Source organism: Salmo trutta, unplaced genomic scaffold (assembly GCF_901001165.1).
Source record: "Salmo trutta unplaced genomic scaffold, fSalTru1.1, whole genome shotgun sequence".
NCBI classification, from domain to species: domain Eukaryota; kingdom Metazoa; phylum Chordata; class Actinopteri; order Salmoniformes; family Salmonidae; genus Salmo; species Salmo trutta.
The window spans coordinates 1,606,578-1,627,826 of NW_021823258.1; the positions used below are offsets into that span (position 1 = coordinate 1,606,578).

The 21,249-nt window shown below is 44.3% G+C and overlaps 2 protein-coding genes and 1 non-coding gene across 4 annotated transcripts; all 3 read left to right on the plus strand.

The window, feature by feature from the left end:
- Nucleotides 1-65: 65 nt before the first annotated feature.
- On the plus strand, nucleotides 66-9,139 carry LOC115189953 (T-complex protein 1 subunit beta). 2 transcript variants are annotated; one of them, XR_003877069.1, is made up of 15 exons: nucleotides 66-160; nucleotides 1,222-1,296; nucleotides 3,495-3,560; nucleotides 3,747-3,858; nucleotides 4,836-4,912; nucleotides 5,179-5,291; nucleotides 5,518-5,720; nucleotides 6,283-6,383; nucleotides 6,651-6,778; nucleotides 6,938-7,161; nucleotides 7,320-7,448; nucleotides 7,567-7,770; nucleotides 7,971-8,112; nucleotides 8,575-8,938; nucleotides 9,053-9,139. XR_003877069.1 is itself a non-coding variant. In XM_029748478.1 (14 exons), exons 1-14 carry the CDS (start codon nucleotides 158-160, stop codon nucleotides 8,603-8,605), a joined length of 1,608 nt encoding a protein of 535 aa, XP_029604338.1. In that variant the 5' UTR covers nucleotides 66-157; the 3' UTR covers nucleotides 8,606-9,139. The 2 variants fall into 2 exon arrangements, 1 of the variants encoding a protein (XP_029604338.1); XM_029748478.1 differs by having other exon boundaries at nucleotides 8,575-9,139.
- On the plus strand, nucleotides 5,969-6,110 carry LOC115189972 (small nucleolar RNA SNORA47). Its single transcript, XR_003877075.1, has one exon. It is a non-coding gene; the product is annotated as a small nucleolar RNA SNORA47 (small nucleolar RNA).
- A 1,057-nt stretch (nucleotides 9,140-10,196) lies between the features above and the next one.
- Nucleotides 10,197-20,383, plus strand: LOC115189939 (cathepsin D-like). Its single transcript, XM_029748448.1, has 9 exons — nucleotides 10,197-10,567; nucleotides 10,938-11,118; nucleotides 11,404-11,521; nucleotides 12,436-12,554; nucleotides 13,056-13,255; nucleotides 16,196-16,321; nucleotides 17,501-17,645; nucleotides 19,602-19,700; nucleotides 20,183-20,383. The coding sequence occupies exons 1-9, from the start codon at nucleotides 10,509-10,511 to the stop codon at nucleotides 20,381-20,383; spliced, it is 1,248 nt and encodes a 415-aa protein (XP_029604308.1). The 5' UTR covers nucleotides 10,197-10,508.
- The last annotated feature ends 866 nt before the right edge of the window (nucleotides 20,384-21,249 follow it).

Here is a 21,249-nt window from a genome sequence, read left to right on the forward strand (position 1 = left end):
TAGAGAGAAGAGAAATTGTACCAAAAGTGCAAACGCTGCGCCCCGGGGGACAAAATCGATCGTACCTTTGCTATGGGCGAGTCCTTACGTAGCTGCGTCACTCCTGTTTGTTCCTTCCCGGTGCGTGCACGGCTTCTGCTATCAACTCACAGAAATCATGGTAAGCGAACCTCTTTGTTCCGTTTATAAATATTTTATTTAACGACATGATTGTAACCGGTAACTACACTGAGTAAAAACAACATTTTCTTAAACTTTGCAGTATCTTGCATTAATATGGGTTTTGTTCATTTCTGACGGGTGTACCATTGACTGGGGAAGCACATGGGCCCTGGACGCAGCCAACTAGTTAGCTAGCATGCTAAGGTAGCTGGTTAGCTAATAGCGTCATGTGGTCATTTTATGTGGATGGATTATGTGATCAACAGAAAATCAAGCCTGATGTAGAAACAATTCATTTTCACCTTAAACTGGATACACTTTGAATTAGCGTAGCAGTAGAAGTGACGTAATTATTGTATTATGTTTTTACTTTTTTTTTTACAAACTAGCAACTTGCTAAGGGGTGGAGCTAACTAGCTAAGCTACTTTGTCTCCCGTCAGTATCCCTAGATTTGTAGTTAGCTAGCTAGTTGTTGGGCTTGGCCATCTAGCAGTAGTATGACACGACAGACTTCAAAGTGTTCATGTTCTTGCACAATGACAGAACAATGAAGGCTACATGGCTAGCTATAGCGTCTGCCAAAACGCAGCTAGCTTGGGCCACAAAGCTTCTAGCGGTTTCTTAGGAGAAGTGGGTGGAGTCAGCAACTGGTCCTTGTTACAGCCCGAGCCCCATGCTACCAACCATCTGCTGTTCAAACAGCCAAGTGCATCTGTGACCATGTATGGTTGGCAATGTACATTTTTGAGTTTGATAATAAGGCACAGTGTTTTTATTTTTTGTTGTTGATTTGATTCAAATGTAAGCATGAGTCTTAGACATTTCAATGCATCATTCACAACACCTGTCAAATGATGTCAGCAGCCCGTGGCTTCTTACACATGTTCCTCATCTTGACACTACCATGATTATGGGTATTTCTTTGACATAATATATTATCATAGAGATTGTCAAGTCAAAACATTTGACTTTGTGCACAAGCATTCACCAGTTTGCCTTGTGTCGGGGGTGTGACTCTGGCAAGATTGTGTTGTCTGATATCCTAACCTGTCTTGCAGGCATCCCTATCCATGGCCCCAGTGAACATCTTCAGGCAAGGAGCTGACGAGGAGAAAGCTGAGACAGCCCGTCTGGTGAGCTGTGCTCTGTGATGTTTACTTTATGTAATGTTATGTTAGTAAATTATCCCCCGTTATATTATACTACTGTCGTGTCTTTGGCTATGCTATAAAATTATTTCTCTGTAATTAATGTTACCTGATTAAGCTAATCAGGTAGATAATTAACTAGAAAGTCGGGGCACCACGAAATAATGTTTAGAGCTGTTATTGTCCGAATAAACTCTTAAAGACCTGGTAATCTTTTACATCAATAGCAGTCAATATTTAATCGTCACCTTGGTTAGTCTCATCTGAAAGTGGTACATTCTTGGTTATCTTCACGAACCCTGGCTAACAAGTTGAATCAGCAATACAAAATTTGGGTTAATTATTTATTTACTAAATACCTAACTAATCACAGAGATTTACATATACACAGAATGCAAATGATGTCATAAAGAAAACTTCCTTGGTGGACGGAACAGATACGACAACTGGTTACACAAAGAGAGGGGGTTGGGCTTGATTGAAAGCGCGAGAGGGCTGAAGAACAAAGGGAGAAGTTATGCTATCGTAAATACAGAATCTTATGCATTCTAAATAACCTCCCATTTGGAAAAGGAAAATGCATTAAATATTTACTCTGAGCTGCACTTCAATAGGTTGGTTGTAGATGGAAGGCCGTGTTGCCCAACAGAGATCTTCCTTGTCCTTTGAAGAGTGTCTCTGGTGGTAAACTGGATACGTTGTAGTATCGTCGTCGTGTGGTAGGCTGGATACGTCGTCCGTCCTTTCCTAGCCCATGTTTACAGCGGCCACTGATAACTCAACGGCTAGGATGTAACACTTCTGGAGTGAATAAGAGTTCAAAGTTCATACCAAGTTTCCATACTTTTAGCGCATGTTATATTCTTGCTGGTATAGTCGTAATTCATCCTTTCGGCGTGTTGATCGTCATCTTCACGTTGAAATTCAATGCTAACTTCGTTCGGTTATTATCTGGGCCCTTTCAACGTGGGACTGTTGCCCTAACGTCCTCGGAACACCAAGTTAGGTTTTCGTCAATTGCTTTATGTAGGAGGGGAGAGAAGGGCGTATTTCATAGTTTATAACCAATGTCTCTTCACATGGGCGGGGCCACTGAGTGAGCAGAGCTTTAACTGTATGTAAACCCAATTCTCTCATTTGGAAGCGAAAATTACATTTAATCTTTTCACAAATAGTTTCATATTTAAAAATGTAAATTGCACAACAATTCTATGTGAATTTGATGACTATAATGTGTAGACTTTCCAAGATACAGTTTGTCATCCTATCATCAGTAATAATGTCTCAGACGCCAACTGATCTGGCATCATATTCATTAAGTACCAACGCATATTTTCAACTTGTTGGATTACCGAAATATGGTTCCTTTCCCCCCACCTTTTGATGTTGTCAGACTCTATATGTTTAACAAAGGCTTTTCAAGACTCCTTCTGTAGAGTCAAGAGAGAGGAAAGGTATTTATGGGGAGGGTCATAAACCTCACCCACAGGCCAACGTCATGACACTACATTAATAGTTGTTTTTCTACTGTACCATTCATATATAACAATGTTTTGTAATGTTGTCACGATACAAACATTTTACTTACGATACCAGGCCAAGTATCGCGATACCACAGAGAAAACATTTGTGGCATAATGTCCTGTTCGCCCCTTCCCTCCGCTCTTGTTCCCATATTCTAAACATTATACACATGTGCTACACACAAAAACATGTCACTGATATTCACACCTCTACTCAGAACAACACGTAGAATTTAACTTCACACTGTGTAATAGAATACGGCATAGAACGGCTGATTTTCTCATATTGGCAAAGGCCTGTCAGTGATTTGGTTGGAGGAATGGGAGGAAGGAATATACATGCATAATGATCTGGATGTCATTGTGATGCTGGAAGAGGATGCAGATGACTGACTGCAGCTCCACACCTGATATGTGCATGCAATTTAGGTGGATATTATTGAACCGGCCCATACAAGAGACTAGTGGCTGTTGCTTAAAAACATTCTACTGACTTTATTAACGTTACAGGCGCCAGTTGTAGGGCTAAAACATGTGGTAGTATCATATGAAACGGTACTATGGTGTTCTAACATGTTGGTATTATAAGACGTTTTGGTACCGTGATATTACCGTGGTACCGGTATACCGTGCTACACTGATGTTTTGGGTTTCCTCCAGTCATCCTTCATCGGTGCCATCGCCATTGGAGATCTGGTGAAGAGTACCTTGGGACCAAAAGGAATGGTAGGTATCACTCAACAAGTCTGTCATTGACATCAATGAATGATTAATACCACATTCCCAATTATGAACAATTATATTAACAAAACAACAAAAAATCCCTAAATGCATAGCATGACTGGATAAACTCAACTAGACCAAATGTATAATTTGTGTGGTTGAAACTCACATTGACTGTCCACCTTGCAGGACAAGATCCTTATCGGAGGTGGCAGGGAGGGAACTGTTACAGTCACCAATGATGGGGCCACCATCCTCAAAGCCATCGGCGTGGACAACCCCGCTGCCAAAGTGTTGGTTGGTGAGTGTTTATGTTCACCAGTGTTAGCAGTTGATGTTACTCTTCAATAACTCAGACCCCAAAGAAAATCAGGGGGAGGAAGATGGGTTTATTCAAAGAGCTGTAACGCTGAGAGGTAGATGTTCATTCTCCCCTGTCTTCAGTGGTTCTCTCCACAGAACAAAGGGACAGGATGTGCTTTATAACCCATCCCTAGCCTGTGGTTGACCAATTGGAATTCCTTGCAATTAAACTGGGCCAAATAGCAAGTGTCATATTTCAGGTTCAATGTATAAACAATTTGGACCAATGAGAACTTGCCGTGTAGCTATGAGTCCCGGACTGAAATCCCTCCTATGTCTCTGACCCGTTGATCATTAATCCCTATTACATAAAAACACTATTTCCATTGATCATTAATCCCTATTACATAAAAACACTATTTCCATTGATCATTAATCCCCTATTACATAAAAAACACTATTTCCATTGATCGTTAATCCCCTATTACATAAAAACACTATTTCCATTGATCGTTAATCCCCTATTACATAACACTTTCCATTGATCATTATTACTCTGACTTTTAGTCCTCTTGACCTTTACTTCTCTATTGACCTCTCGTCCTCTGCGTTGTGTATTTATCTGCTTGGTGAGTGTTCACCAGTTTAACTATGTAGTTGTAGGGAAATATGAAAGGCCTGCACACGGTATAGTGCTGCTCCCCAGGGCAGTGGCCCTCTGCTATGCTGTCTTTCTGGACACTGTTGTTGTCCTCTCTGGTCCTTTAGTCCTCCTGTCTTCCAGACATGTCCTAGACCCCCCCCCCTGATCCTTTAGTCCTCCTGTCTTCCAGACATGTCCTAGACCCCCCCCCCTGATCCTTTAGTTCTCCTGTCTTCCAGACATGTCCTAGACCCCCCCCCCTGGTCCTTTAGCCCTCCTGTCTTCCAGACATGTCCTAGACCCTCTGATCCTTTAGTCCTCCTGTTTTCCAGACATGTCCAAGACCCAGGATGATGAGGTTGGAGACGGCACCACCTCTGTCACAGTACTGGCTGCTGAACTGCTCAGGGTAAGAGTGGATGATTTACTTAACAAACCTTAATCATCCTCTTGAGCACATCTAGCTAATACTGTATTTCACATAGCTGTCTGTTGTGAAGTCATTAACTCCTGGAAGTAAAACCATTATCAACACCAGCTATAGTGCGTTGTCTTGGTAATACTTCCTAAAGTTATCAATGATCCAATAACAAATGCTTGTTTTTTGTTTCCCGTTGCAAAATGTTTTTCTACGGTGTAGCCAAATGAACACAACCCTGGTGTCTTGTCTTTTAGGAAGCTGAGCTCCTCATTGCCAAGAAGATCCACCCTCAGATCATCATCTCTGGCTGGAGGAAGGCCACCCAGGCAGCCCGCCAGGCTCTGAAGGACGCTGCTGTGGACCATGGGTAGGCCTACAATGATGAAGCTTTTCTAGAATATAATGTCAGGTTTAACTACGAGGTCTCTATCACACAACTGAACTCAGCTAATGTCATGAGATATAAGTTTTTAATAAGATCTTACATAGATGAGTAACCACCCATCCAATGCCATAAAGAAGGACTAGACACATCACATTGCTAAGCTGTGAAAAAATACCATCCTCCCTCCTGTTTATTCTCCCCTCCTCAGTAACGACCAGGTGAAGTTCCAGGAGGACCTTCTGAACATCTCCCGCACCACCCTGTCTTCCAAGCTGCTGACCCACCACAAGGACCACTTTGCCAAGCTGGCCGTGGAGGCCGTGCTCCGGCTGAAGAGCTCCGGTAACCTGGAAGCCATCCACGTCATCAAGAAGCTAGGAGGCAGCCTCATCGACTCCTACCTGGACGAAGGTGAGACCACTGGGAGGCTGATGCATATTCTACCTCTGACAGAACACAGCAGTTGGTCTCAGCTGGGTCATATTCATTAGGATACCAAACGGAAGAAAAACTGACTGAAACAGGGAGGGATTACCTGAAGATGACCAATAAGAAACGCAGGGTTTTTTTGTTCACGTTGCTAAACCTTTGCTACGTTGTGACGTAATGAATACATCTAAAGAGCTCTAGTCTGACCCAGAGCTGTGTATATGTGCTCTTGGAGGATTGAGAAGGTGTAGCAGCTTCATACTGTGCTGTTATAACTGGTTAATAACCTCCTAAATTAAAATCGGGTAGATGCAACAAACTGGCTATATGAGACATTCATTACAGCTAATGTTACGTCTATGCACAAAACTACTGTACTGTGTGTAATATATATATATATATGTGTGTGTGTGTGTGTGTGTATATATGTATGTGTGTGTGTGAACATTAATAATAAACAAGCCACTCTTAGTTAGAGGACAGATTGTTCAAACATCTACTCTGTTGAGTTTAATGTAGCTTCATGTGTTGGTTGTCTTGGTAGGCTTTCTGCTGGACAAGAAGATTGGTGTGAACCAGCCCAAGAGACTAGAGAACGTCAACATCCTCATCGCCAACACTGGCATGGACACCGATAAGATCAAGGTTCTACCTTTTTTATATGTTCTTAGGGTTACAGACCATCAATTCTTTATCAATTCAGGAAGTAAACTGTAACTCCAGTTCCAATTTTCCTCTTTGAAAAACAACAAGGAACATGTATGTTTTGAATTCCAGCTGTCTGAATCAGAATGAAGTCCATCCCTGATACTCTTCCCTGCTATCTCCTGTTAGCCTCTTAAGACGGGTTGTAAAAATGGCTGCAAATTCCCTTGACGTTTCTAACCAAGCAGCTGTATAATCTTGTGTCAGATCTTTGGCTCCAGAGTGCGTGTGGACTCCACGGCCAAGGTGGCTGAGATAGAGATGGCTGAGAAAGAGAAGATGAAGGAGAAGGTGGAGCGGATCCTCAAGCACGGAATCAACTGCTTCATCAACAGGTACACACACACACACATACACACACACACACACACACACACACACACACACACGTACTAAGTAGAAGTTCACCTATTCATCAAGGTTTTTTCAGCGTTGTGTGTGTGTGTGTGTGACTGATTTGAGTAATTTAGTAATCAGTAATGATTGATCACCAGACAGCTGATCTACAACTACCCAGAGCAGCTGTTTGCTGCAGCAGGCGTCATGGCCATAGAACATGCTGACTTCTCTGGAGTGGAGCGCCTGGCTCTGGTCACAGGGGGAGAGATCACGTCCACCTTCGACCACCCTGAGCTGGTGAAGTTGGGCCACTGCAAGCTGATCGAGGAGGTGATGATCGGCGAGGACACTCTCATCCACTTCTCAGGAGTGGCCATGGGTCAGTGTTCATACCACAGCAGGCTGACTTAGAAATGGTTTCTACTTCTGGTTTTCTAGCAGGATAATGGCTTGATGGTCAGAATTTGTCTTCCTGGTATTTTCTCTGATTGTAAGTCCTGACCATGTTTGCCTGTCTTTTTGTTTCCCCTCTCCCAGGTGAGGCGTGTACTGTGGTGCTGCGTGGAGCCACACAGCAGATCCTGGATGAGGCTGAGAGGTCTCTCCATGATGCCCTGTGTGTCCTGGCTCAGACCGTCAAGGAGACCCGTACCGTCTACGGAGGAGGTGAGGTCTATACACACACTGCCCATCTACATGGATACTGTGGGGAAATAACAGGCTGGAATAGTTCAACACACTGTCTGAAGCCACTGTGAGAATCTCCATGCTGCTGTCCCTCCAGGCTGCTCTGAGATGCTGATGGCTAAGGTGGTGACAGACCTGGCCCTCAGGACACCAGGCAAAGAGGCTGTGGCCATGGAGTCCTTCGCCAAAGCTCTTAGAATGCTGCCCACCATCATCGCGGACAACGCCGGTTATGACAGTGCCGATCTGGTGGCCCAGCTGAGAGCTGCTCATCAGGAGGGGAAGACCACCATGGGTCTGAGTGAGTACCGTCTCAATACACCTCCACTCTCCTAGATGTTTCAAACCTTGCTTCCTTTGACCTGTGACCTTTGTTTTTTTTCTAGTCATTTTATTTGAACCGGTCCAGAGGAATTAAAACAGATTGAATACGTGAGTCTGATGCATCGCACCATCACACTTAGGCTTATGTCTGTCTGTCTGTCTTCCCGGGTCCCTCAGATATGAACCAGGGTACCATCGGTGACATGTCAGAGATGGGGGTGACAGAGAGCTTCCAGGTCAAGAGACAGGTTCTGCTGTCTGCTGCGGAGGCTGCAGAGATGATCCTTCGCGTCGACAACATCATCAAGGCTGCGCCCAGGTGAGGACCAACACCTGCCCCACACACCCTGCAGCTATCTTTTATTGTTCCAGATATCCCACAATCCTTGCAGTAGGTGCAGTCAAATGCCTGACTTAAACCTCCATTCTTGGCATGCACGCTGTCTCCCTGTTCTCCTGTACTGTCTGTTATGGAGGGATAACAGGTCCAGTGTGTTCCGATGCCAGAATGTTCCCTGTCTTCTGCTTCTATCCTCAATAACTGGTTCATTCTGATTGGTCAAGTCTACAGCTAACAGTCCACCACATGACTAGAGTAGAGAATCCTTGTTATCCCAATCTGCTTTGCACTAGGCAGTCCAAAACATGACTTGCAAAGTGCAGTTGTTCTCATTTGTAAGTTGATCATTTAATTACCACTCTGAAATGGTGAGGTTGTTTTCATTCCTTGAAAACATATTAATTGTCCTTTTTACTGATTCCTCCCTCTTTCCCCTTGCAGGAAGCGAGTACCAGACCATCACCCCTGTTAATACCACCAGGAGGAAGAGGAGGGGGGGGTGAGGAAGAGGAGAGGGGGGTAACAGGAGTTGCTGGTAGGGGAAGGGGAACAGAAAAGCCTGTATTTATGATACTCCTGTCCAAGGCTATGTACCATATGTCACTTTGAAATTAAAGTTCTGATCTTTTCTGTACCGTTGTCCCAAAATCAAAGCTTCAGTCTCTTTTGGTTAGTCTAAATGCTCCTTTAGACTGTGGGGTTGTAACACTGTTACGAACCACTGCAGAGGCTAGACTGTCAATGCTGTGTTATGAAGCACTGCAGAGGTTAGACTGTCAGTGCTGTGTTATGAAGCACTGCAGAGGTTAGACTGTCAATGCTGTGTTATGAACCACTGCAGAGGTTAGACTGTCAGTGCTGTGTTATGAACCACTGCAGAGGCTAGACTGTCAGTGCTGTGATATGAAGCACTGCAGAGGCTAGACTCAACACACTTGATATCTCATGCAGATGGCTGTATGGACATGTTTACTGAAATAATAATAAATAAAAAACTCACTCTGAATCCATGTCTGTGGAATGTTTTATGCCTTGAGGGCCTTAGTTTGAAATGTGTATTTAGAAGACTTATAGGTGTACTTTAACATTTATATTAAGGATATAGATGTACTACTATAACATATGAATAATATTGATGTACTACTATAACATATGAAGAATATTGATGTACTATAACATATTCATTGTATTGATGTACTACAACATATGAAGAATATTGATGTACTACTATGATATATGAAGAATATTGATGTACTACTATGACATATGAAGAATATTGATGTACTGTAACATATTCATTGTATTGATGTACTACTATGATATATGAAGATTATTGATGTACTACTATGACATATATAGAATATTGATATACTATAACATTAATTGTATTGATGAACTGTAACATATTAAGGATCTAGATGTATATTTTATTTAACCTTTATTTAACTAGGTAAGTCAGTTAAGAACTAACTCTTATTTACAATGGCAGCCAAATCTGGACGACGCTGGGTCAATTGTGTGACGCCCTATGGGACTCCCAATCACGGTCAGATGTGATACAGCCTGGATTCCAACCGGGGCCTGTAGTGTACACCTCTAGCACTGAGATGCAGTGCCTTAGACCGCTGTGCCACTCGGGAGCCCAAATGCACTATAACATTTTAAGGATATAGATCTACTATATAACATGACGAATATGAATCTGTTTTTAACAGAACACCATGACAAGAAGACTATCATGCTTTTGCCTTTGACATCTGAATGCCTTCTGTACACATTGTACTACCCAAGCTGCTTTTGATTATCTGATTGACTCTGATCTCTAGTAAACACAGGTATTTACCTAACGTCAACACCATCCGCAGGTCTCGGTCACCTCAACCTCAGAGTCTGGTAAAAGTATCCAGATAGATGTTTAGGCTGGTATGGGGGTGTTCTACGTATATTGGGAATCCAGCAATCTCAAATACCCAGAATCAAGGGAGTGCAATATCCACTTGAAAGCATTCAAGGATGCATCAATCCATCCTGGACTTAACACATGCATAAAATATAGATCCTCATAGTTGTACTGTCTCACTGTCATTTCCCCTGGAGAGATCTGCTGGGCTGTGTTAGGGCTGGTCTTACTGGGATCAGAAGTCCATTGGAGAATATCAATTGCATTTCTCTGACTCCTCACCTCCAAGCCCATTGAATGAGAATTCAGAGGAGGCATGAAGAGAGGATGCGAGGACTCAAGGAAATGAGATCCACCCATTTTCACCTCCTACCTTTCCTCTCAGTGCTGAATGACAGCCAGTCTGTTGTGTCTACAGCCTGTGTTCAGTGAGCGTCTGGTCTGCAGCAGCCACTGACAGACACTACCAGTCAGGATGAGGTGGACTGTGTTGACCCTGATCTGCTGTACCTGGACTGCACATGGGCTGATCAGGTAAGAACTGACAGATCCTTCACATTTGGCCTTTGTTTGAAAACCTTTCAAGATACTTGAAAATGTTTTGCGCTACTTGAATATTTTTGGTAATGCGTGAGAATCAGGGGTCGGATTACAGAACGGGCACGTTCCCAGGGGCCCCCAACCCCAAAAATATATAATCCGTCCCGACCCTGATTAGAATCATGATAAGAAGTAAGTGAGGAATGAAAGAGGCTTTCAATCGGGGACACATTACCTTCAGCAGCCAAAAGTCTGACTTGCTGGTGGATGAAAAGTTACTTTCTGGTCCTTATTGAAGCATCTACAAGTGTACTGTATCTAAACTACCTCAGTATGGCCACCAACCTGAGTATGTTCGGCCCAGGATCCCCCTGCGTCGGATGCTCTCTGTGCGTACTCAGCTGAGAGCCTCCAATCGCCTGGAGGTCTTCATGAGGGACCACCAGCCTGATGTGTTCAACCGGAGGTACGCCCAGTGTTACCCCCCTGGCATCCCCTCTCTCAGGCTGGGTAAGAGCAGCGAGAGGCTCTACAACTTCATGGATGTAAGTGGGACTGAATGGAAGTGAATAACTGTATTGAACTGTAATAACTGCTGGTTCCCTACCAAGGGACTCTGCTGTGGTATCTGGTGTATTATATGGAGAGAAGAAAAAACCAGTCATCAGTTCAGTATATTGAAAAACATCAAAACACCTATCGTACTTTTATGGTGTCACTGTGTTGAAGTCAGACCTGTACATTTGTGAAGAGTTGATCAACACACTGTATAGATTTCAGAATACATGGATGGACAAATGTGATTGTATTCCCTGTGTGTGATTGTCCAGGCCCAGTACTATGGACTGATCAGCCTGGGTACCCCGCAACAGAACTTCACCGTAGTGTTTGATACAGGATCGTCTGACCTATGGGTCCCATCCTCGTACTGCGTCTCAGAGGCCTGTGGTGAGACTTCAGAACACAGCTAGGGATTAACAGAACCTACACCTAGGGGACAAAGTAACTATTTTACAACAATCATGTTTATCTGAATGGTACCAAAGAGCAAGATGTATTATGGTCGTGTGACATGTACTTACGGGTAAACGGACATTTGTATTTCTGTGATTAATCCAATCTGTTTTTTTGGGACTGGACCACACTATAAAACACATTTACCTGCTCCATACTATCTTTTTAGAATCTGTTCCAAACAGACGAATGTATTCCTGTTTATCTAGTCAGTGTTTATCTGCTGACTGTGTGACACAGACAAGAGCAGACTAGCCTCTATAGGTCACTGTGTTCCACCCTCTCTCCCTCTCTCCCTCCCTCCTACTCGCTTCCTCTCTCTCTCACTCTCTCTCTCTCTCTCCTTCTCACTCCCTCCCTCCCACTCCCTTCCTCCCTCTCCCTCTCTCTCCCTCTCTCCCTCTCTCTCGCTCTCCCTCCCTCCCTCCCACTCCCTTCCTCCCTCTCCCTCTCTCTCTCTCTCCCTCTCTCTCTCCCTCTCTCCCTCCCTCCTACTCGCTTCCTCTCTCTCTCAATCTCTCTCTCTCCCTCCCTCCCTCCCACTCCCTTCCTCCCTCTCTCTCTGTCTCTCTCTTACTCTCTCTCTCTCTCTCTCTCTCTCTCTCTCTCTCTCTCTCTCCCTCTCCCCTCCTCCTCCCTCCCTCCCACTCCACTCCCTCCCTCCCTCCCTCCTCACTCTCTCTCTCGCTCTCTCTCCTCTCTCTCTCTCTTCATCTCCTCTCATCGTCTCCTCTCTCTCTCTCTCATCTCTCTCTCCTCTCTCTCTCCTCTCTCCTCTCATCTCTCTCTCCTCTCATCTCTCTCTCTCTCTCCCTCCCTCCTCCCTCCCTCCCTCTCTCTCTCTCCAGGCATGCACCACAAGTTCAAAGCCTTTGAGTCCAGCACGTTTAACCACGACGGCAGGATGTTTGGCATCCACTATGGCAAGGGACACATGCTGGGCATCATGGGCAGGGAAATCCTCAAGGTGACACAATATTCCTAACCCCTATCCCTGTACTGCCCGTGTTTCCAAATGAATTGGAGTGTAGTTTCTGTCAGCTCAGCTTCTAGTGGGGATTGTCTAATATGTTCTATTAAACACATCTGATTTCATTAGATGGTATATATCATTGTCCCCCACGATGAAATCGGGGAGATGACTGTGGATCTGTCTCCGATCATACATTAGTCTCATAAGCGATGTCTCTGACAGCACTGGCATGATTTGAACTAAACTTGGGTGAAGGATGGGTCTTGCAATAGAGGGGGGGTGCATCATTTGTGGGGGACGACATTGTTTACTGATGCTTTGTTTTCTTTAAAAGGTGTAAATGTTTTGAAAAGATTGAGTCGTTTACTAGTATTACAGCAACACATGTACAATGTAACGTTGACAACTGAACCAGGAGTGGGATGTTAGATTCCTGAAAGGCCTTTGTATAGACACAGTAGTTCATACACCTGACACGTCCCTGTGGTTGTCCAGATAGGCCCGTTGACGGTGCAAAACCAGGAGTTTGGAGAGTCGGTGTACGAGCCAGGTTTTGTTTTTGTCATGGCTAAGTTTGACGGGGTGCTGGGTTTGGCGTACCCCTCCCTGGCTGAGGAACTGGGGACACCCGTTTTCGACAGCATCATGAACCAGAAGTCCGTGGACCAGCCCATCTTCTCCTTCTACCTCAGCAAGTAGGTACAAGTACACATATAGACTACCCAGAACCACACAGAATAGATCTGTCTGTCTACCCATCATGATGTTGTTATTGATGATGATGATGATGATGATGATGGTGAAGTACACTACCCAAGACCACAGAGAATAGATCTGTCTGTCTACCCATCATGATGTTGTTATTGATGATGATGATGATGATGATGATGGTGAAGTACACTACCCAGGCACACAGACCTACAGGTTACTGTAGGCTAAAACTTGATGATAATGATCGGGGAGAGTGGGGTAAGTTGAGCCATTTTTTAGTATTACTCTGTCAAGGGAAATATAGTTTTCTTTCTAACAAAGATATCTACATATATTTTAGGATGTTGTGTATCTCTGGAAATAATCAGAATTAATGTAAACACTACAGTTTTGAAAACATAGCTTGTCCAGAAAAAGCGGTTTCTTGGCACAACTTGCCCCGGTTATGGGGTACGTATGGGGTACGTTTTTCAGTTCAGTCATTAAACAGACACTCTAATCCAGTCAATAAACAGACACTCTAATCCAGAGTGAGTTACAGGAGCAGTTAGGGTTAAGGGCCTTGCTCAAAGGCACATCAACACATGTTTCACCTAGTCAACTCAGGGATTCAAGCCAACACGCTTAACCACTAGGCTACCTGCCGCGGGACAGGGTGGGGCGGGGCGGCAGGTAGCCTAGAGAACGTTCTAAAGTCAACCAAAATTTTAACAGTCTTTATAACCCCCTCTACACACACACACACACACACACACACACACACACACATCACTATTCTACCGGCCTTGGCAGTTTCTCGCTGTTCTATCCTCTCCTCCGTAGATTAGAGAGGCCTTGGAAGTGATAAACAACAGGCCCTCCTGTCGTCAGCTTTTTCAGAGTTATCATGTGTAGTCTACCAGCCTCTGTTTTCTCCCTCTAAACATGTCCCACACATACATTATTAGAATTATAGTATTATATGTTTCAGGGTGGAATTCTTTAGTCATTAATTTAAACTTATAAATTCCTTTATCAATCCACCCTTTGACTAAATATTACACACTGATATGTCAACCTTGATTGCGATTGGAATTATAAATGTCACACAAAATCAAACAAAACCAATATACATGTATTAACCTCATATACTCATCAACGATGAAACAGCAAAAATCTAATAATTTCATTTTCTCAATCAACTATTTTACACCATTTTAAAGATAAACTTCTCGTTAATCTAACCACATTGTCCGATTTCAAAAAGGCTTTACGGCGAAAGCATAAATCCAGACACGAAAAGTCAAATAGTTCCATTACCGTTCGTAGAAACATGTCAAACGTTGTTTACAATCAATCCTAAGGGTCTTTTTAAGATAAAACGTCGATAATATTCCAACCGGACAATAGCGTATTCATTCAAGAAGAAAAAGAAGGAACGGCGCGCTGGCGGGCTCGCGCATCACCAAGTCCTTTGTCCTCAGGCAGTCCACTCATTGACTGAGCTCCTATTTTCTGCCCAGTAACAGGAGAAGGATGAAACACGTTTCTAAAGGCTTTTGAAAGCCAATGGAAGCCTTAGGAAGTGCAACGTGACCCCACAGACACTGTAGTTTCGATAGGGATTCAAAAGAAGAACTACAATTCTCAGATTTCCCACTTCCTGGTTGGATTTTTCTCAGGTTTTTGCCTGCCATATGAGTTCTGTTATACTCACAGACATCATTCAAACAGTTTTAGAAACTTCAGAGTGTTTTCTATCCAAATCTACTAATAATATGCAAATATTTGACTCTGGGCCCGAGTATTAGGCAGTTTACTCTGGGCACACTTTTCATCCGAAAATGAAAATACTGCCCCCTATACCTTAGAAATTTAAATGAACAGTCTGTCTAAACATTGAAGATAGTCTCATCCAACATGAGCTCCTTGTGGTTGAAAGAAACGGAACCATCTACTAGGCCTGGAGGCATGAAGTTGTCATCCCACTGGTCGGAGCTCGGAATCTGTCCATACCTCATCATTTGTTGCGTCATCGATCTCTCTAGAGTCCTGCTGATTAAACCTCTCACACATGGGAACCACACAACACCAACACACTCATACAGGTGAATGCAGCTCATAACACAGTAATTATTTTAAAAAATCCATTTTCCAAACATACTATCGAACCACCCAGTCAGTGAGGTAACCACCCCAGAGTTCTCTGCTAACTCGTTAGCCAATGTGGTTAAACCGGCCAGGGCCTTGGTCACGGATCCATCTGGAGCTGTGTTATTAGGAATAAACATGCAGCAATGAACCCCTATCATTCTACATACCCCGCCCTTTTCTGCCAATAACATATCGAGAGTCAGTCTATTTTACCAGGTCATGAGGGGGGTGGCGGATAATTGGTCAGAGAACCCCTTTACTGCATCCCCGGTTTCATTCATGAATCTCTGTTGTTTATAATAGATGTAGTTACTCCAATCCACATTTTTATTTATTGTCAACCACCAAAAGAACGTAGTGGTAAAGCCTTCACCTATTTGATTCATAGCTTTGTATTTATCTGGAACTCCCCTGGGATGCCAATAGCATCCATCTAGACAGGGCTACTCCCATCCTGGTCAAAACTCCTCCTGTGCCTACTTTAGCCTCCTATAACTGGCCCCTGATGACTAACTCGAACTGGTTGGACCAATAACATCGGGGCGCAAGTTCCTAACCACCCTTTTGGTAGTGTCTATCGTATGCGTCCTTTGCTGGTACAAGCCCACCATACATCAGTTATAAGTGCTGTGAGGTTAAGAATTTTCTCCTGTACTTCCAAACCTAAGTCAGTCACATTAACGATTGCCTTACAGCCATTAACATATAAATTCCTTTATCACTCCCCTACTGATCTAGAGGAGCAGAATTGATCCATTTACCCATCGTAATGTGATTGCTTCTGCTTCCAGGAGTAAGTTGCCAAGGGACCCAGGGGGAGAGTTGCTGCTAGGAGGGATGGACGAGGCGCTCTACAGTGGCCCCATCAACTGGAACCCTGTTACCCTGAAGGGCTACTGGCAGATCAAGATGTCCAGGTCAGAACTAGGATAACTCATATCATGTTGTCCCTCTGTCAAACTGGGTCAGAACTAGGTTAACTCATATCATGTTGTCCCTCTGTCAAACTGGGTCAGAACCAGGATAACTCATATCATGTTGTCCCTCTGTCAAACTGGGTCAGAACTAGGATAACTCATATCATGTTGTCCCTCGGTCAAACTGGGTCAGAACCAGGATAACTCATATCATGTTGTCCCTCTGTCAAACTGGGTCAGAACCAGGATAACTCATATGTTGTCCCTCTGTCAAACTGGGTCAGAACCAGGATAACTCATATCATGTTGTCCCTCTGTCAAACTGGGTCAGAACTAGGATAACTCATATCATGTTGTCCCTCTGTCAAACTGGGTCAGAACCAGGTTAACTCATATCATGTTGTCCCTCTGTCAAACTGGGTCAGAACCAGGATAACTCATATCATGTTGTCCCTCTGTCAAACTGGGTCAGAACCAGGATAACTCATATGTTGTCCCTCTGTCAAACTGGGTCAGAACCAGGATAACTCATATCATGTTGTCCCTCTGTCAAACTGGGTCAGAACTAGGATAACTCATATCATGTTGTCCCTCTGTCAAACTGGGTCAGAACCAGGTTAACTCATATCATGTTGTCCCTCTGTCAAACTGGGTCAGAACCAGGATAACTCATATCATGTTGTCCCTCTGTCAAACTGGGTCAGAACTAGGATAACTCATATCATCTTGTCCCTCTGTCAAACCGGGGGACATATCCACAGTTAGTAGTAGGGCTGCCTACAAGAGTGAGGCAGCTGTTTGATCATTTCATATGACTGAGAAAAGGAGAATATTGTGCTGTCCGGTCATCTAGTGGGGAAATGGTGGAATTGTCCCTGATTTCAACTGTGATGCTGTGGGGAAAACTAAGGGGACGTGGGTGTGATGTACAAACCAATATTACATTTCAGAATTGGTTAAAAGCAGGTTAGGGTCAGGGTTAGGTTATGGTAGGGAAGGTTTTAGGTTTTGGCTAGTCAGGAAGTCAATGGGATGCTGGTCAGAAAAGTCCCTTTAGTCTCATCTTGTTGCTGTATCATAGTAAACCAAAATGGCAGCCAAATTAGAGATTGAATTCTTCAAAAAGGTAATCTCCCTATAGTTCTGAACACATGTTTTGCTACACCTCTTCCACTGCAGTATACAGGTCCAGGGAGCCTTGACATTCTGTCCCCATGGCTGTCAGGCCATCATTGATACAGGCACGTCTCTCATCATCGGTCCCACCCGTGACATCCTCGCTCTACAACAGCTGATAGGAGCTACCCCCACCTCTATTGGAGAGGTAAGACCACATTATATACTATTACTACTACCCCCTCCTCCATTGGAGAGGTAAGACCACATTATATACTATTACTACTAGTACTACAACAGCTGATAGGAGCTACCCTCTCCTCCCTTGGAGAGGTAAGACCACATTATATACTATTACTACTACCCTCTCCTCCATTGGAGAGGTAAGACCACATTATATACTATTACTACTAGTACTACAACAGCTGATAGGAGCTACCCTCTCCTCCCTTAGAGAGGTAAGACCACATTATATACTATTACTACTAGTACTACAACAGCTGATAGGAGCTACCCTCTCCTCCCTTGGAGAGGTAAGACCACGTTATATACTACCGACTCCTTTTATTTTACTAGGCAAGTCAGTTAAGAACAAATTCTTATTTTATAATGATGGCATACCCTGGCCAAACCCTCCCATAACCCAGATGATGCTGTGCCAATTGTGCGCCGCCCTATGGGACTCCCGATCATGGCCGGTTGTGATAGTGCCCGGGATTGAACCAGGGTCTCTAGAGACATCTCTAGCACTGAGATGCAGTGCTGGAATGGAGTCAATGCAATGTATCCACCACGTGTTTGATACCATTCCACCCATTATGAGCCACCCCCCCTCCTCCTGGCGGAGCAGGTGAACCCAAATGCAGACTCAGACGAGGAGATAAGGATAGGTAACCAGTGTATTTATTGAAAAGCGGGAGAGGAGATGGGGTGCAGTCCAGGGGAATCTCGGGTGGGTAATAGAGAAGTAAGCAGGTCTGGAGCAGAATCCAATGAAGCAGTAGAGTGGGGACCCAGGGGAAGGAAGCAGGACTGAGGAGACGAGGGACAGGTGACAGAGTCAGAGCACACGGGACTGTAGCGGAGAGAAAAAGCAGCGTGGCACAATAGGATAACAAAATCTATGCGGTAACAAACAGCTAGAAATGCAGACTGACTGAGTAGAGGCTACGATCTGGCAGTGTGGAAGTGGCAGGGCTAAGTATTTATAGGGTTCTTGATTATGGAACAGGTTGCAGCTGGTGGGAATCTGCTCTGCTTCCAGTACACCTGTCTCCACTCACACAATCACACACAGAGAGAGAGGGAGAGAGAGGGAGAGAGCACTGGGGAGTGGTAGCAAGTTTAGGGAGGTCCAGGATGAGAAGTAGGCGTGGCAGGAGCAGATGTAGCAACTACTATTACTAATGCCACTACTACTGCTAATACTACTATTACTACTACTGCTGCTACTACTGCTGCTATTACTACTACTATTACTACTACTACTAGTACTACTATTGCTACTACTACTACTACTACTGCTGCTATTACTACTACTACTACTACTACTACTACTACCACTACCATACTACTACTACCACTACTACTACTACTGCTACTACTACTACTACTACTACTACTACTGCTGCTACTACTGCTACTACTACTACTACTACTACTGCTGCTGCTTCTACTACTACTACTACTACTGCTGCTGCTTCTACTACTACTAGTACTACTACTACTACTGCTGCTACTACTGCTTCTACCACTCCTTCTACTGCTGCTACCATCACTACTACTGCTACTACTACTACTACTACTACTGCTGCTGCTTCTACTACTACTACTACTAGTACTACTGCTACTACTGCTACTACCACTACTACTACTACTACTGCTACTACCACTACTACTACTACTTCTGCTACTACTACTACTATCTCTACTACTACTCCTCCTACTACTACTCATCCTACTACTACTTCTACTACTTCTACTTCTACTACTACTGATAGGAGCTACCCCCACCTCCATTGCAGAAGTGTGCCCATTCCATGCCAGTCTGTAGAGTTACAGGGGCTGCACGAGGCTCAATTCCATTTAAATTCCAGTTGATTCAGGAAGTACACTGAAATTCCAATTCTCTTCAATGCTTTTCAATGAGGAAAATGTGTTGCAGTACCTGATTGACTGCGCCCGGCTCTCCAGCCTGCCCCAGGTGACCATCATGCTCAACGGGGTGGAATACGTGCTCACTGCTGAGTCCTACGTCAGAAGGGTGGGTACTGGTCCAACATACAGTGAATGAACATGACAAGTGAAATATTTCCAGATTTCGGCATACATACTATTACAGTATATACTTTAACTTGTGTGTGATAAACATTTTAGTGTCAATTATAGATATATATATTTTTTGGTGTCCTACGGTAGGCCTGTGTCAAAAAACATACGGTATTTGATGAGTGGTTGTTATGATTGTTGTCATATTTCTGACACACTCCCTCTCTCCCTCCTTTACCCTCCTTCTCTCTCCCTCCTCTCCTTCTCTCTCCTTCTCTCTCCCTCCTTCTCTATTCTTCTCTCCCCTCTTCTATTCTCCCTACTTCTCTCTCCTTTTCTCTCCTTCCCCTTCCTTCTCTCTCCTTCTCTCTTCTCCCTCCTCCTCTCCCTCCTCCTCTCCCTCCTCCTCTCCCTTCTCCCTCCTCCTCTCCCTCCTCCCCTCCCTCCCTCCCTCCCTCCCTCCCTCCCTCCCTTCAGGAGATGATGGGTGATCATGAGATCTGTTTCAGTGGGTTCCAGGCGGAGGATCTGCCCTCCTCGACGGATCCTCTGTGGATCCTAGGGGACGTGTTCCTCTCTGATTACTATAGCATCTATGACCGGGGACAGGACAGGGTGGGCTTCGCTAAGGCCAGACACACACGCTATACAACGTTGGATGCAGAGATGGATAGATAGATGGAAGGTGGGAAGGGTAAACTGAGCGATGGAAGTAGGGAGTGAAGGAGGGATGGTCAGAGGGAGAGATGGATGGATGGAGGAATGGACAGAGGGAGAGATGGATGGATGATAGAAGGAGGGATGAAGTGAGGAAGGAAGGGAGGAAGGAAGGAAAGAAGGAAGAAAGGATAGTGATAGATGAGTGGATGAAGCGATGCATGGAATCACCATGCTTCACCTCCTGTCATCATCACTGAGACAGAAGTGCTTCATGGAAAGGCTGAAGGCTGTCTGTCTAGCATTATCAGTGTCTGTCTGTCCAGCATTATCAGTGTCTGTCTGTCCAGCATTATCAGTGTCTGTCTGTCTAGCATTATCGGTGTCTGTCTGTCTAGCATTATCAGTGTCTGTCTGTCTAGCATTATCAGTGTCTGTCTAGCATTATCGGTGTCTGTCTGTCTAGCATTATCAGCGTCTGTCTGTCTAGCATTATCGGTGTCTGTCTGTCCAGCATGATCAGTGTCTGTCTGTCTAGCATGATCAGTGTCTGTCTGTCCAGCATTATCGGTGTCTGTCTGTCTAGCATTATCAGTGTCTGTCTGTCTAGCATTATCAGTGTCTGTCTAGCATTATCGGTGTCTGTCTGTCTAGCATTATCAGCGTCTGTCTGTCTAGCATTATCGGTGTCTGTCTGTCCAGCATGATCAGTGTCTGTCTGTCTAGCATGATCAGTGTCTGTCTGTACAGCATTATCGGTGTCTGTCTGTCTAGCATGATCAGTGGCTGTCTGTCTAGCATTATCAGTGTCTGTCTGTCTAACATTATCAGTGTCTGTCTGTCTAGCATTATCAGTGTCTGTCTGTCTAGCATTATCAGTGTCTGTC